Below are 15,769 nucleotides of genomic sequence, written 5' to 3'. Positions count from 1 at the left end.
AGATACAAGACTTGACTACTGAAGGAAGACTTCTCTCCCCACCCAGCAACAGCCCAGCCAATGAGAAACACCGCAGCCCAGCCAATGAGAAATGCCACAGCCCAGCCAATGAGAAACACTGCAGCTCAGCCAATGAGAAACACCACAGCCCAGACAATGAGAAACACTGCAGCCCAGCCAATGAGAAACACCGCAGCCCAGCCAATGAGAAACACCGCAGCTCAGCCAATGAGAAACACCGCAGCCCAGCCAATGAGAAACACCGCAGCCCAGCCAATGAGAAACACCGCAGCCCAGCCAATGAGAAACACCGCAGCTCAGCCAATGAGAAACACCACAGCCCAGCCAATGAGAAACACCACAGCTCAGCCAATGAGAAACACCACAGCCCAGCCAATGAGAAACACCGCAGCTCAGCCAATGAGAAGCCATTGCTGCCCAGAACTGTTACTTTCCCCCAATGGACCTTCCTTTAGGACAGCCCCCCCCCCCCCCCCACCTTTTTCTCTATAAAAGCAGCTCCCTCTTTGTGCTTTGGATTTGCCTGTGGTTTGCCATAGCATGCGCAGCCTGAATTGTAACTCTTTTGGCTGTTCTCTAATAAGCTCGTTTTAAGATAAAATAATAAACGAATTTGCTTTTCAAGTCGACACTGGCCTCTAATGTTTCAGCTCAGAGTGGCCTCAGGTCGAATCTGCCCACTTTTCTTTGTCCAAAGCAATTCACACAACCATTCCTGATATCCCGGGGAGGGTGGAGTTTCCTTCTCCCCGGAGGGCCTCCAATTCCGTGGAGACTAATAAGTCTGCAATAAGTGATGCAATTCCACTGACGCTTCCGGAGGCGATGTCACCCGAAGTAAGAGCCTCAGCCTTGAGCGCCTAGGAAGCCCCTAAGACTGCATGCAAAATGTTGTAAGTGCTTGCGTGCCTTTTGGGGGGAAGTGAGTCTACCATTTTCCTGACTTTTTGTTTGTTTGTTTGTTTTTGCTAAACTGCATTTTATTCTGTGGTCATAGCAGGCAAAGTTTTAAAATTAGGATAAAGTAGACATAACATAAAGAGTTACCATCTTAGCCATTTTTAGGCATATAGCTCAGGGGCATCAAGTACATTCACGTCGTTGTGCAACCATCAGCACCGTCCGTCTCCAGAGCGTTTTCATCTTCCCAAACTGAAACGCTGTCCCCATCAAACTCCTGACATTTTCAAAGGGTTCCAGGATTAAGAGAGGCTGGAAACCACTGTCCCAGCTTGTTGGGCCAGCCCCCAGCCTGGGCCTCTCTCCTGCCCCTTTGAGAAGTTGGCACCTGTTTCTGTAAAGGCGTCAAACTGAGGATGAGAGAGAAAGCCCACTCCCTCTGTGCATAATCTCAACAAAGGTTGCTTGATGGTGCCTTATTTTTCTGTGCTAAGCAGCTCCAGGCTTAAGCTGAGTGGATTGTAAAACAAACATAATTCTTCAGGTTGTGAGGCCAAGATAGAAAAGATTGTCAGGGGAGGGGAGGGTTTGTAGGAGGACAGAGCCGGGAGGGCCAGCGGGAGGAAGGGGGTTGCTCCGAGGGGCTGTTCTCCTCCTCCGCTGGGCCCCAAGTGGAAGCCTGTGACCCTGCTCTTGGCACATGTCTGGCTCAGGGACCTGGCGTCCCTTCCTCTCTGAGATGAGGAGAAGTGGTGGTGGTGGTGGGGTGGCGGGAGGCACTTCCAGGGGCCTCACTGGGAACTTCCCCCACACAGTCTCCTGCTCCTCCTCAAAAAAACCCTAAGATATAGCAGGTGTTGGTTCCCTGGTTAATTTTTCTTTTCTTTTTTTTTTTTTCAGATTAAGATGTCTCTCCCTGGCTCATCCTGGAGGTGCCATTGGCCTGGGGTAACCACACCCCTGGAGTGCTTTATGACTCTAATGATGGAAGTGGGCGCTTTGGACCTATATTCTTTATGCCAGGAAAGCTGAACTTGGATGAAGAGACGGCAGATTCAGCAGAGCCTCCTGTTTGTGGCTGGTCCTGCAGGACCCACCCCATCAGGCCTCTGAGAGCCCCAGTGGAGCCCGCATGGGGCAGCTCCTGGACACGCCCGCCCACCTGGTGAGGCCGAGCGGGGCCGCAGCACCGGGAATGAGTCTCTGGATAAGGTGAGGAAGGGGCCAGAGTCCCTTACTGCCAGAGAGGCCTTCCTTTCCAGCATGAAAGGTGATGATGGTGGACAGCGGGCAAACCTTTCTGATTCCTAACTGGGGCGGGAGAGGCATGTAGAACCAGAGAGAGAAGGAAAACCCAAAAGTTTGTTTTTTGCAAAAAGTAATAAAATAGACAACCCTGTGAGAGTCTGATTGACAAAAGAGAGGAAATAGCAAGAAGCATGAGAAATGTGAAAGGCAACAAAATCCCTTAAATCATCTAAAAGGGTGTTAAAAATTATAGAAAGAGTATTGCAATGTGCTTGTGCTAATGTGGCCACACGTTTCAGAAAGCAGATCATTTCCCAGGAAGAGATAAATTGCCCAAATAGTCTCTAAAACCAGGAAGTGACGCTGGAGAGCCTGGTTCCCTCCTGCCGAGAGAGCCAGCGCCCAGGCCTGCACTGGCCGGGTGCTCAGGCTTGGAGGGGCTTCCTGCCAGCCTCTGCAAGTCTGTCTCACAACGGTGCTCCAGAGCCGAGCAGTGTGCACAGCCTCGGATCCTCCCGAGAGGCTGGCCTTTCCATGGTGTTGAGACCAGACAAGGAGAGAATAACGCTGAATGCTGCCGGCCAATCTCGCAAACGTAAACACGAAATCCTCAGAGAGATATTAGCAAGACGGTCGGGTATCCCGTTAAGTGGTCACGCAGGCAAGGGAGAACAAAGTCCCAATTTTCTCCTCAGGATTCAGAAAAGTGGAATAAAATTTGGTTACGAAAGAGTTGTTTGGTTAAAGTGGTCAAGCGCGCAACTTTTAAAATCTTTTTTAAACTAAGAATCCCTGAATCAAGGTTGCCACAGCAATGCATGAGTACCCCAAAGATCACTGTGACACGTGTGGGTATTTTCATAAAAGCTCGGATGAATGAATGCAAGGATGGTTTGATGTTAGAACATCTGTTAATGTGACCTGTAATATTGGCAGATTAAAGGAGAAAAACCATGTGGTCAACTCAGTAGACACCAAAAATGTCCTAACATGAAACAGCCGGGTCTGATTAAAAAATTACCAAGAAAGTAAAACAGAAGAAAACCCAGCAACCAAACTCCCTGCTGCATATGGAGACAAGTGTCATACTTAATTGTGGTGCCTTAGAACCGTCCCCACCAAAGACAGGAAGACAAAAAAGAAAGGCCACTGCCCACTGCCATTCCCACAGTCCTGGAAGTCCGAGCTGACACAGTAACACAGAGAAACAGTGAAAAACAGACATTGAGGGAGGCCAGTCAGACTCCTACTGTCTGAAGGTGACCTCACAGTTGTCCTGGAAAATAAGGGAGTCGGCTGAAAGCTGCTGGAACTGGTACGCGGGCTCAGTAAACACATCCCTCAGGATAGGTGAGGTCATGCTGCCCTGATAAGTAGCCCGAGTCTCAGGGGCTCCTACTGCCTAGGCTCACCTCCCGGCCACACCACGTGTCCAGGGTGGGCCAGCCAACACTCTGCTCTGTCTTCCTCACCAGGAGCCAGACCGACACAGCAGCCACCCTTGGGAATTGTCCTGGCTCCACAGGACACCATACCAGCAGTTTGGTGCCCCAGCTCCGAAGCAACAGGTGCCACTTCCACAGATAAGGAACTGACCAGGGTGAGTCCCACAGCCCCACCCAGCTGCAGGGGGCCAGGAGAACAACCCTGCTCTGCACGCCTTTCGTGCGGAAGCGGGAGCTGGGAGTCCTGGGCACTGGCACTGTGTCTGCCACAGTGAGGTGTGCAGCAACGACATAAAACCAGGGCCATTCTGTACAACCCTAACAACCAACGAGAACACACAGCTGGATCAACAGCGTAAAACACTGGAATACACACAACAAGAAGCCGCAGGACTCAGATGAAGAAAATGAAAACCTTTACCAAATGACAGCAAAGGAAACCCAAATAAACTAGTGAGAGTCATGTGGTGGATTGGGAAGAATCAATATTGTAAAGGTGTCAATTCCCCCCCAAATTCACCTATAAATCCAATGCTGTCTCAAAATAAAGGTCATAGAAAAAAAATTAACAAAATTGGACAAGCTAATCCTAAAGTTACATGGAAAGAAAAGTCTGCAAGGACAGCAGGACTTCATGCTGCAGAATTTCCCCCCAACGTCTTCCTGGGCACCGCTGTCCTCCCGACTCTCCTGATCTGGGTTCTTTCTACTGCTTTCCATCTTTATTTGAATATTTCCTCTAGCAGCTTCCAAACAAAAGACCCAGGGAATAAATGTACGTCTGAATCCTCGTGTGTCTGAACATGTCTTTTTTCTTGGTATTCATGGTATTTGGCTGGGACGTTTTTTACATCACTTCTTTGAAATATCTCCACTCTATTTAGCTTTCTTTTTTCCTGAAAGTTCTATTAGTCAGATGATGAACATCTTGGAAAAATTCTCTAAGTCTCTTTCTTTTTCTTAATTTTTCAACTGTCTTTTGGTTTTACCTTTCAGGAAATTTTATAAATTTTATAAACTCTGTCTTTTAACCTTTTTATAGAAAAATTTTGACATTTATTTTAATTTCAAAGGTACTTTCTAGGGGGTAGTGGTGCAGTGTGGACTGTGGGTCCCTGGAGGCTGGTGCTGCATTACAGACGATGGTCCCTTATAGTCCACTCTTGTAGATTATGGTCCTTGGTGGGTGGTGCTTCACCACAATGCTCCCAGGAGGATGCCCTACCACAGAGAGTGCTCCCAGGAAGGTGTCCTACAACAGAGTGCTCCCAGGAAGGTGTCCCACCAGAGAGTGCTCCCAGGAGGATGCCCCACCACAGAGAGTGCTCCCAGGAGGATGTCCCACCACAGAGAGTGCTCCCAGGAGGGTGTCCCACCACAGAGAGTGCTCCCAGGAGGGTGTCCCACCACAGAGAGTGCTCCCAGGAGGGTGTCCCACCACAGAGAGTGCTCCCAGGAGGGTGTCCCACCACAGAGAGTGCTCCCAGGAGGGTGTCCCACCACAGAGAGTGCTCCCAGGAGGGTGTCCCACCACAGAGAGTGCTCCCAGGAGGGTGTCCCACCACAGAGAGTGCTCCCAGGAGGGTATCCCACCAGAGAGTGCTCTTGGGAGGATGCCCCACTAGAGTGCTCCCCAGGGGGCAGAATTCTGCTATGAGTTTTGCTCCATCATAGGTCATCCCCCCCAAGGATGATACTCGACTAGATGTATGTCCCTTTGGACACAGATGATGTCCCTTTGGGATGGCCTGCCTCAGTGCAGGTACCCACACTCTCTCCTGCAGGTGACGTTCCATCAGGGGACTTTGCCTGGGACAGGGGCTGGAAGTACAGGCCTACTGCCCTCATCCCTGTGGTTCAGTGCAGACTGTGTCCTTTGGCTTTTAACTCAAATATTTCACTCCTTCACGTGATACCCCTGGACTCCCAGGTGGTCTTCGTCAAGTGAAGACCCTGAATTGTGTCCACCCTCCAATTATACCTATGGGTGAGTTCGCAGAGCCCCGGGGGCTGGTCGGGCCTCTGCTGCTCCTCACTGCCCTGCCCTGCCCTGCAGGGACCTGCAGTTGTGTGGGGTTTAGCCAGAGCCGGGCCATTGGTCCTCACACAGTCGCTGGCAGAACCCGGTGACAACCGAGTTGTCCCTGAAGATCCACGTGTAGGATCAGTTGAGATCAAGTTAAGACAAGGAAAAACCAAGACGTGCAAGTGGAAGCCACAGTTGCAGCTCAGGCACAGAGGCGCGGCTGGGCCGACCCCATGAGAAGTAACCCTTGCGGAAAAGCCCCATGTGGCTGGTGGTCTAGGCCCCAGGACAATGACTGTGGGGCTTGCCCCTCCTGCCACACCAGAAGCTTCTTCCTGGGGATAAAGGGCACTCCCAACCCACTGTGGGCACTCGGTGGTGGTTTGCCATAAGCGCCAACAGTGGGCTCACAGACCCTTCTCAGGCTGAGGGCAGTTCCAGGCCCGGATGCTCACTCAACGAGACAAATCTAATCAGGATGCTATGTCAGGGGCCCCATTCTAAACTGTGGCCAGGGCCCGCACTAAACGCAGGCAGCCGTGGTCCTCACTGCACGGGTGGGTGCCCCTGCTCTTCTCCTCCGGAGGGTGGAGGTGGCCAGCTCTGCCCCGCCCCCTCCCTCCCTGAGCTCTCATTTCTCCAACAAAGGGTCACTTGGCTTTGCATGGTGCCGGGGAGGAGGGGCAAGGCTGGCCCTCCATTGGACGTGCACCCCCAGAGCCGACAACTGGGCATAGAAAGAAGATGGGGCTGCACAGGCCTGGCAAACTCAGAGAACAAGTTCCACGTAGAACACCCGGCAGGTGACGTGGCAGACGAGGGGGTGGGGATGATGGGACAAGAAACAGAGCTGAGGGGCTGGCACCGTGGCTGAGTGGTTAAGTTTGCGTGCTCTGCAGCAGGTGGCCCAGTGTTTCGTTGGTTCGAATCCTGGGCGCGGACATGGCACTGCTCATCAAACCACGCTGAGGCAGCGACCCACAAGCCACAACTAGAAGGACCCACAACGAAGAATATACAACTATGTACCGGGGGGCTTTGTGGAGAAAAAGGAAAAAAGTAAAATCTTTAAAAAAAAAAAAAAGAAACAGAGCTGAGGGCAAGATGAAGCGCTGGGCAAGGGCCGGGATCGGAAGGAGTCTCAGCAGCAGGAAGAGCCCTGGGGGAGTGGGTCAGGGGAAGCTGCAGACGGGAAGAGTAGAAACCAGCCCCAACGCTCCACTTCCAGGCAAGGGCACGGGCAACAGGGCTCTGCCCAAGGCCCTGGCCACCTGGCGGGGGGTCATGGCCCCAGGGGAGGAGCCGAGGGGGGCGGGGTGTCAGCCTGTGGAGCACGGCCCCCACCTGCCCAACGCCACACAAAACACTCGACCACCTTTCCATCCAAAACCAAGGCTGTATTTATCGTCGTTGACAAGAGAACAGAAAGTTTAAAATGCCGAGGGCCACAGTGGACACGGGGGTTGGAAACACAGACCTGAACTGACAAGGCTCGGAAGCCGGGCAGACACAGGTGTGGACATCAGGAAACAAAAGGGACGTTGATGGCAGGACACGGTGATGCCTGTGAGGTTCTGAAAGCAAAATCAAAACCAAAAGGAAATTGTGCCGAAGCTTCCGCTGGTGGAGGAACTGAGACGGCCATGCCGACGCCGGCAGAGGAGAAAGCAGGTGAAGGCGCTGGGTTTGTCACCAGCTTTAGACTCTTCGCTTCTGAAATTCTGCTTGCCTGGCACAGAACCCAAGAACACTGCACGATCCGCACGAGGGTCCACCCAAGTGTCCGTGCGGCCAGAGCCGGCCAGTCCCGAGCCGGTGCCCCTGGAGCTGGGGAGCCCGCAGGGGTCTGCTCTGTGGCGTCCCGCCTCCCCGGACAGCCCCCAGGCGGCCGGTGGCTTGCATAGTTGAAGGATCGTTGCTGCAGTTAAACTGGGAGGGCTTCCAACTGACAGCGAGGGAGTCTTTCGTGACCACGTTAAACAAACAACCACAGGGGCTTCTAGAAACTGTTTTTATAAAGTCTACCTAGGTTAAGAATTTAATAACGTCATATATTTATATTAACAGACTATTTACACTTATTTCACTTTTTTTAAAAACAAACTGAAAAAGAAATTCTCTTACACTTCTGCATAATAAGGCCAAAAAAAGTTTTGTACATTACTATTAATCATTATTTTAATATATATCTGTAGCTTCGGTTCCAAGTACCACGGGAGGGCCAGGGCCGGGCCTGAGTGGGGCCTCACAGTGCGTTGGACAAAATGACCGTTTTTTCTCCATAAATAAGACAAAAAAACTCCTGGCGCTCTGGAGAGGGATCAGAGGCCGTTAAGTCACAAACCCGAACTAAAAATAAAAAAGCAAAAGTTTCTTTTTTGTCTAAAGAGCACAAAATTGAAAAAAATACAAATCTATTAAAAACGCTCTCACCTGTGGGAGAAAATGTACAAACTTCAGTTTTCTTCCGACAGCCTAACCTCAAGCTCGGAAAACACAAGCGCCCCCGGACCTGCCGCCGGCTGTGCTTGGGGCGGGACTACCGCGCCTCCACCTCCGGCGGGTTGCGGGACGGCGAGTAGTCGCGCGCCTCGCCGGGCCCGTGGCCCCCGAGCGGCGTAGTCCTGCTCCGCGGCGGCGGCCCGGGGGGCGTGGGGGGCGCGCCCGCGGCCACCAGGGGGGGCGGCGCGCCGAGCGCGGCGGCGGCGGGCGGGGTCCGCGCCAGGAGCCCGTTGTGCAGGGCGGCGGCGGCGGGCCCGAGGCGCGGGTAGTGCAGGGCGCCCAGCGCGGGCAGGAGCGTGGCGCCGTCCAGGTGCGCGGCGGCAGGCAGGTGCGGGGCGGCGCCCAGGTGCGCGGCCCGCGCGCGCTCCAACTCCTCGCGGCGCGCCTCCCGCAGGCGCTCGGGGCTGTAGTCGTGCGGCTCGCGGTCGCGGTAGGGGCGCTCGGGGGGCTCGAGGAGGGTGGCGGGGCCCGGGGGTGGGGCGCCGGTGGGCCCAGCGCGGCGCGGCAGCTCCAGGCCGCGGTAGGCGTCGCGCAGCGGCTCCCACGCGAAGCCCAGGCGCTCGCGGCCCGCGGGGCCCGGGCCGAGCTGCAGGGGCGCAGGGGGCGCGCGCGGGCGCTCGGGCGCGGGGTGCAGGCCGCCCGCCGGGGGCTCGGGCGCATCACCGTCCTCCCTGCGCTCCTCCTTGACCTTCACGTCGCCCAGGGGCGCCTTGATGTAGGGCGACGGCGGCCGCGCGACCAGCTTGGCGCCATCCTCCTTGGCCGGAGAGCGGCTGTCCTTGACGCGGGGCTCGGCCTCGCGCTCCGCGGGGACCCCTGGCCGGCTCGGCTCGCCCTGGCCGCGGAGCAGGAGACTGCTGACCGGGTGGCCCACGGGGGCTGCAGGCGACGCCCGGCTCAGCAGGCGCGTCTTCTCCAAGAGGTCCCTGGGAGCAACAGACAGACACCCCCATCAGCCTAGGAGAAGGATGTCACCCTCTGTGACAGGACACCCCGAAGCAAGCTGTTTGCTACCAAGTTCCCACCTCAGCACAGCGGGGCCATCGCCTAGGGCTGTGTGTGGGGGTCCCTCAGCACCCGAGTTCTTGCAGAATTGCTAGCAGCACACAGTGATGACAAACCCGCACCCCCTCGAAGGAATCTCAACACCCACAGGCTCCCTCTCCTCATAAACCCGGAAACCAACTTTGCAGCAGAACCCAGGAGCTCTCCATGCCAACCCAGGCCGCCGAATCTCTGAACCAGGACAGACTCTCAGCCAGGAACTTAGGGGAGTTCTCCGCCCAGGCCCCAAATCTACCCGAGGGACGGGGGATCCTGGAATCCCTTCCTTGTCGAGTGTGGGGATCCTGGAATCCCTTCCTTGTCGAGTGTGGGCAGCCTGGCGGGGGTGGACCACAGCTCTACCCGCCCCATCACAGTCCTGCTCTCATCCCCCAGGGCTAGTCGTACACTGTGGCCTCAGCTGGGGACCCCCCCCCCAAAAGGGGCTGTGCCAGCTGCGAAGGTCAGGCCCGAGGCACTGGTTGCTTTTCCCCTCGCAGCCCCCAGGTGCCCCTGCCCCCCTGCCCTTGGAACCCCCTTGCTGCACCTGGCTACCACCCTACAGAATCTCAGCCCCTTGACCCTCTGCAATGACAGTGCTGCCTCCAGGACGTCCGCAGGCCCTGGGCTGTTTCCCGGTGTCCTTCCTCGGTCTTGTGACATATGTCCCCGCCGTTTTCTATGCTAACTTGAGGTGGCACTCTCGCCTCACCCTCCCATCTCTGCGTATGCACTCCCATGCCCAGCAGTGCCTGGCACACTGCAACGCCCCCCCAGTGAGATGCCCCAGACTCAGGATTCTGGGGAAAAGTCAGGGGAGAGGGTCTGGCAGAGACTGGCCGGAAGCCCTCCTCTGCTCCTGTCCACACAGCCAGCCACAACTCCTCAGGGCCCCCAGGTCCTAGACTCAGCCACTGACTTTAGAACATGACTCCTACCTCCGCTGCCCCACCTAGCCTAGCTGCCCCCATGGGCAGACAAGCTTGGCTCCTGCCCTCTAGGCAAAGGGGCTTCCTACAAATGCCCCTCCCAGGCCCGGGCCCCCTGGCTCAGCAGCCCCCACCTGGATGGTCCAGCCCCCTCCCACATGCAGTAGTGTCCCCTGCCCACCCAGAGCCAGGGGTGAATCAGAAGCCTTCACTGGTCTGCTGACTAAGCTCCTCCAGAGGTCCCACTGTGGTCCACACACTGTTGTCCCTGTGCTGCCCCACGAGCGGGGGAAACAACTCCCCATGGCTCCTGCCCAGATCCTGCCCCATCAGAGGTCCTCCATGGGGGCAGGGTTGGGGTGCTTGCTGTGGGGGTCCTCTTTCTCTTGGCCTTTCCCCGCCACGAGGGTGCAGCCTTCACCTCCCTCCCAATGAGGGAGGTCTTAGGGCAGAGCCTAGTTTGACCCACATGCCCTAGAGCTCTGCAGGAAACTGGGTGGGGACTGAGATGCTGGGAGGGTCAGAAGTGGAGACGGGGGAGGGGAGGGGGCACAAGGGGAGGGGGACAATGAATACTCACCGCTCTCGCTCCTCCCGGCACTTGTCTGGCTCTCGGTCGTGGTTGGTCAGAGCTGAGACCCGCTCGGCGTCTGCGGTCTTGGGCCATGGCGGTGGTGGTGTAGGGAAGGAGGGCGGTGCACGGTGCAGCCGGTTCCAGGCCTCATGGGGGCTGGGCAGGCCATGCAGCGTGGAGCCCTCCTTGGGGGCAAAGAGGCTGCCGCCAGGAGCTGGGGGGGGTGGGGGCGTGAGGCCAGTCTGCTGCCCACCCGCACCGAGTGTCCCCGCCGAACCGCAGGGCTGCTAGGGAAAAGGACAGTTCCCGGACCCCAGGCTGGTGCTGTGAAGAGGTGTTCCCCGGGGAGGGGGTGAGGCGGATGGCCGATCGGCACAGGAGCAGCCCCAGACTGCATGTGTGTGGACGTGCGTGCATGCACACGCGTGTGTGGGGAGGATGAATGTGTGTGCAGGAAGGGTATGCGCGCATGTGCACGGAAAGCAGGTGCCGGTGGTCACTCACTCAGTGCATGGCTGCCCAGGCCTCCGAAGGCGTTGCTGCCCAGGCTCCCGAGGCCCCCAAAGGTGCCTGATCTGCTGAAAGGGTCTGTGGGGGCAGCCAGCACTCAGAGGTCTGTGTGGCTCCCACCAGGGCTCCCACCTGCACACGGGCCCTCCTCTGTGGCTCCAGAACCTGGCAGATGCCACCAATACAATTCCCACCCACCTATGTCCCTAGAGCCCCGAGGTCTGCAGAGGCCAGCCAGACCCCACGGACCTCAGGTGGCACCTACCTGTCAGGTGACCAGTGGGCAGGAAGCTGCCAGGATGGGCTGAGGGTCCAAATGGGTTGGTGGTGGGATGGGCAGCACCTGTGGGGGGCAGGTTGGTGGAGGCCCAAGTGCACCTGGAGCCACCTGTCTGTGGCTCGTTCCCAGGGTGGAGGCACCCCAGCTTCCTCTGGGAACCACTACTTCCACTGAAGCGCGTGACCAGGTAGGAATGGGTTTGGTCTCTTCCCTGGAATCTGGAGGACCCCAGGGGAGCAGGGATGGAGGAGGCAGTGATGGCAGTGGAGCCCCAGAGGAAAGAGGGCAGAGAGAGAAACGGTCTGAGACAGCCTTCACGAGCTGCTTCCGAAGCCAGTGATCCTGGAGTTTCCACCAGACAGCTAGTGAAGGATCCTGGCTGCTCAGCAGTGGGTGGGGTCTTTGGTCCTGATGGGCACTGGCTTGAGCAGCTTCTCCTGTGGTGCCCCCCAGCTGCAGCCACAGCCCACAAGTGTTGCCACAGCATCAGCCTTGTCACCCCATCTGTGGTCCTGCCTGGCTCCCCCGACACCCCAGAACTGAACAGGTGAGAGGGGCATTGGCCTTGGGAAGGGGCTGTGGGGTGAGGAGCAGGCCCTGCCATGTGGGGTTGGGCAGGCGCCCTCCAATCTCAAGGACAGGTTTCTGCTAAGACCTGTGACGTGGGCACCCCCTCACATCTCTCCAGCTCCCTCCATCTTTGGGGACCCCAACAATGGCGCATTCACAGCCTCCTGCTGGGGGCCCCCAGAGGTGAACTTCTCCACTGTGGACACATGCACTTTCCAATCTCCACGGAGCTCTCGACTAGAAAGTTAACCACGTCTGAATGACTCAGAAGTTGAAGAAATCAAACCAGAGATGTGATAACAGCTGCCCTGGAGCTGATGGAGACAGCGTGTCAGTGGGAAACGGTTGCCTTAAAAGGCACATGCTGTAAGGAGAGGCCAATGAGCTGCCATTCAAGGAGTCATGAAGATGGGCAGGCAAACAGGCAGCCAGAGGAGGAGGGGGGCGGGCGGAGCCCAGCCGAGGGTCCACAGGCACAGGGCCCAGGCCGGGTGGGGCAAGTCCCGGGGGAGGGGGATGGCAGAGGCAGAGCAGGACAGGCCGTGGGGGGAGCTCAGGCTCCGTGTGGCACCAAGGGCATGAGGCTGCAGCCTGGGCTCCACACTGAGCACATATCCCACAGGCTCCAGCCTAATTAGACTGCTGGCTGCCACCCTCTGCCTGGACTGGGGTCTGGAGGCCATCAGGGCATTGGGCCGGGGGCTGGGAAGAGCCACTGTGCTTGTGAGGCCAGCCCGGTGACCCCATCCATGCCTGTCACTCCAGCATGGTGGTGGGCCTACATGAAAATAGAGCAGGGAGTGGGGGGGGGCAGTGGCGAGGGGACAGTCAGGGTGGCTCTCTCTCTCAGCCGTGAGGGTGGTTTATCCTGGGAGTGCTACTAGTGAGTCCTCCAACCTGGGGGTGCTCCTGGGAACCCCGACACAGCAAGACTGTGGTGTGTCTGCAGTGGGGGACGAGCATGGGGCCGTGGGAGCAGCTTCCTGCCATTCCGAGAAAAGCCCAAAGCCTCCCTGGGAGGGAGCAGGGCTGCATGACGGGCAGCACAGGCCTCGCAGGCCGGGGAGGACGTCAGAGTGAAACCCGGGAGAGGACGGAGCGCCCAGAGGGCACACGCACGGTTCGGGTGAGCCCCGGGAAGCGTGTGCAAGGAGAAGGGGAGGACAGCAGAACTGATGAGTTACAGCAGTGAAAGGAAAACGCTGCTGTGTCAGAGGGAGAAGGCGAGATCACTCTGCCCACTGGGCAGCCCCTCCTTGCAGCGCGGACGGCTGCTTCCCGGAGCCTTACCCGAGGCGGAGAGGAGGGGCCGGGCCAGGTCCTGCGGGTAGTGGAACCCGGCAAACACACCCGGGGCGGGGGGTCTGCTGAACAAGTCCAGCTTGGCGGCCACCTCCAGCTTGTGGGGGTCCAGCTGCATCTGCTGAGAGGGACAGAGCGTGTCCAGGGGCCGCCTCTATCCTATGATGGCCTGAGCCTGCGGCCCACAGAGTCGCAGTGCCCACGAGCCCCCAGGTGCCATCTTGCCTGCTCTCGGGCACATAGAGGGGGTGAGGGACAGTAGGCTTGTCCCAGTGATGTCCCCTGCCTCAGGGGACCAACCATCGTCACAGCCTGTGGTGCTAACACAGGTTACACTTGAGGTGTTTCCTTTTCATGTGGTCTGCTGCTGCATTTTACACTTAAAGCACATCTCAATTTGGACATTACACTCTCATCAGGAATAGTTTGTGTTTGGATTTTGTAAACTTGAATTAAAAAAGTAAATTCACATACCCAAGTTGTTGCAAATATGCTACGAGTTTTCCAACGACTGAATTTAGCATCAGTATTAAAATTTAAACTTACTAAAATTAAACTAAAAAGCCTGTCCCTCAGTTGTGACAGCTTCATGAGGCAGGGGACCCGGCTGCGTCCTCCCTCTGCTCCCGCTGCACAGTCTGCAGCAGGGGTGGCTCCATGAGCAGTGACGGTGGAGGGGCCACCCGTATGAGGACAGTCCCTCTGCCTTCCAGGGGCCCTACCCCAGCATCTTCACATCGAAATGCAGTGTTTCATTACAAACCCCTTTCGTTTGGCTTGTCCTTGTAGCATGTTTAGGACATCATGATTTTAAAGGTGTGTGTGGAGGTGACGTGTTACCCGACTGAGATGCACTAAAGGGCGTTAGATAGGAACCCTTCTGTGACGTGGGGCTGGGTCCCAGGGGGCCGAGGCTGCCATTTGCCCTGGCCCTCACCCACCCTGCCCTTGCTCAGCCCCCAGCCCGCTGTCCCCGACCTCCATAGCTGCCTCTTCCCTGTGTCATCGGAGTCACCCTGCAGGGAGGTTCCACCGTGGCCAGGGCACCTGCCACCACTGTGCTGGGACAGGGGACGGTCTTGTAGTTCCTCCCAAACCCCCACCCGGTCATCCAGGTGCTGACCTGGTGACCCCTGCCTCTCCACCGTGGGAAATGACCTCAGTTCTCTGCCCCTGCCATCCTGCCTGCTCCCCTTGCCTACCCCTCACAGCCAGCTCAGTGCCCAGGCAAGGGGCACGGGGCAGATGTGTGAGGACCCTGGACACACCTGCAGGTGCGTGGAGCTGTGACTCGTGCTCACCTTCATCTTCTGCTGATGGTGGTAGATCTGCCAGGCGATCTGCACGTGGACGGCACACCACTTCCCCGGCTTCTGCGACAGGATGGGCGACACGCTCAGCCGTGTGACCGGGGCCTCCTCGCTGCTCCCTCCTCATCACCCCAGATTCCTGCTGTCGCGGGGCACCCCCGGCCACCATGGGGCACTAGTCTTCCACAGCCAAGGACTCTCCCTGAGGTCCCAAGACCCCTTCCTCCCAAGATGTACACTTACACGTGCACACACGCGCACACCCTCGTGTGCACAGACGCATGCACACACACTCACCCTGACCGCTGTCCGGTACGGGTCGGACACCTGTCATCGACAGAGGAAACATTAGGTCCAGGCTCTGCTGGGGGACGAACCGCGGGGTGGGTGAGGACATGCCTACATGGCCTCCACTGGGGGGCTGGCCAGGACGCTCCCAGGGAGGGAGGAATGGGCACCACTATCACCTACCCCAGGGGCTTTCTGGAGGAGGGTGTGAACAGCACTGGCCCGGCCTGTTATCTCGATTGGGTTTGAAGTCTGAGGGGAGAGAGTTACAGGGAGTGAAACAACTGAGGAGACCCCAGGCCCAGGTAGCAGGAGACCCCCGAGGTGCCCATGCCCCCACTGCTCTGCCTATGGGGCCCTGCATGCTGCCACCCACGGGCAGCCTGGCTTCCTACCACATTTTCAGTTCAGGGGTTTCTGCAACGGTTGGAATAAAAGGCTCTCGACACTGATGCACCTGGGCCAGCGGCCAAGGCAGCTCTCCTTCAGGGAAGGTGAGCAGAGCAAGCCCGGTTTCCTGGCGTGGGGCCTGAGGTGGGGTGCTTCCTGCCTCAGCCCCCTGCAGTATGGATGGCCCTGTGTTGGCCACCTCACTCAGACCTTCCCTCTACAGTGCTCCTCCTGCCCCAAGCTGCAGCGGTCCCGGCAGAGGGTGACTGTGCATGAAGCATGGCCCTGGTGGCCCCTGCTGTACAGAAAGCCTGCCCCACCCTGCCCTGCCCAATTTCTGTCTAGTCTGAGAGCCCCGCAGAGGGTCACGGTGTTCTATATTGAGGCTGAGGCTGCTCGGGGGTACACGTGTCCACACGGTCCTCTGCAT

At 57.5% G+C, this 15,769-nt stretch overlaps 1 protein-coding gene across 13 annotated transcripts in view; it reads right to left on the bottom strand.

The window, feature by feature from the left end:
- Nucleotides 1–7,016: 7,016 nt before the first annotated feature.
- Nucleotides 7,017–15,769, bottom strand: part of FBRSL1 (fibrosin like 1) — an 89,761-nt gene continuing 81,008 nt past the window's right edge. For 5 of the 13 annotated variants that reach the window (XM_070629393.1, XM_070629382.1, XM_070629388.1 and 2 more), the window contains 8 exons: nt 15,133–15,201; nt 14,959–14,988; nt 14,653–14,724; nt 13,340–13,472; nt 11,465–11,542; nt 11,194–11,277; nt 10,696–10,903; nt 7,017–9,068 (listed from right to left, as the gene is read on the bottom strand). In XM_070629393.1, the coding sequence (XP_070485494.1) occupies nt 8,180–9,068; nt 10,696–10,903; nt 11,194–11,277; nt 11,465–11,542; nt 13,340–13,472; nt 14,653–14,724; nt 14,959–14,988; nt 15,133–15,201 (1,563 nt within the window). In that variant the 3' untranslated portion in view covers nt 7,017–8,179. The remainder of the gene's footprint in view (nt 9,069–10,695; nt 10,904–11,193; nt 11,278–11,464; nt 11,543–13,339; nt 13,473–14,652; nt 14,725–14,958; nt 14,989–15,132; nt 15,202–15,769) is intronic. The other 8 variants (XM_070629389.1, XM_070629395.1, XM_070629385.1 and 5 more) reach the window with 7 other exon arrangements.

The sequence above is a fragment of the Equus przewalskii genome, chromosome 7 (assembly GCF_037783145.1).
Source record: "Equus przewalskii isolate Varuska chromosome 7, EquPr2, whole genome shotgun sequence".
Taxonomy (NCBI): domain Eukaryota; kingdom Metazoa; phylum Chordata; class Mammalia; order Perissodactyla; family Equidae; genus Equus; species Equus przewalskii.
This window is presented reverse-complemented; position numbering and strand designations above follow the sequence as displayed.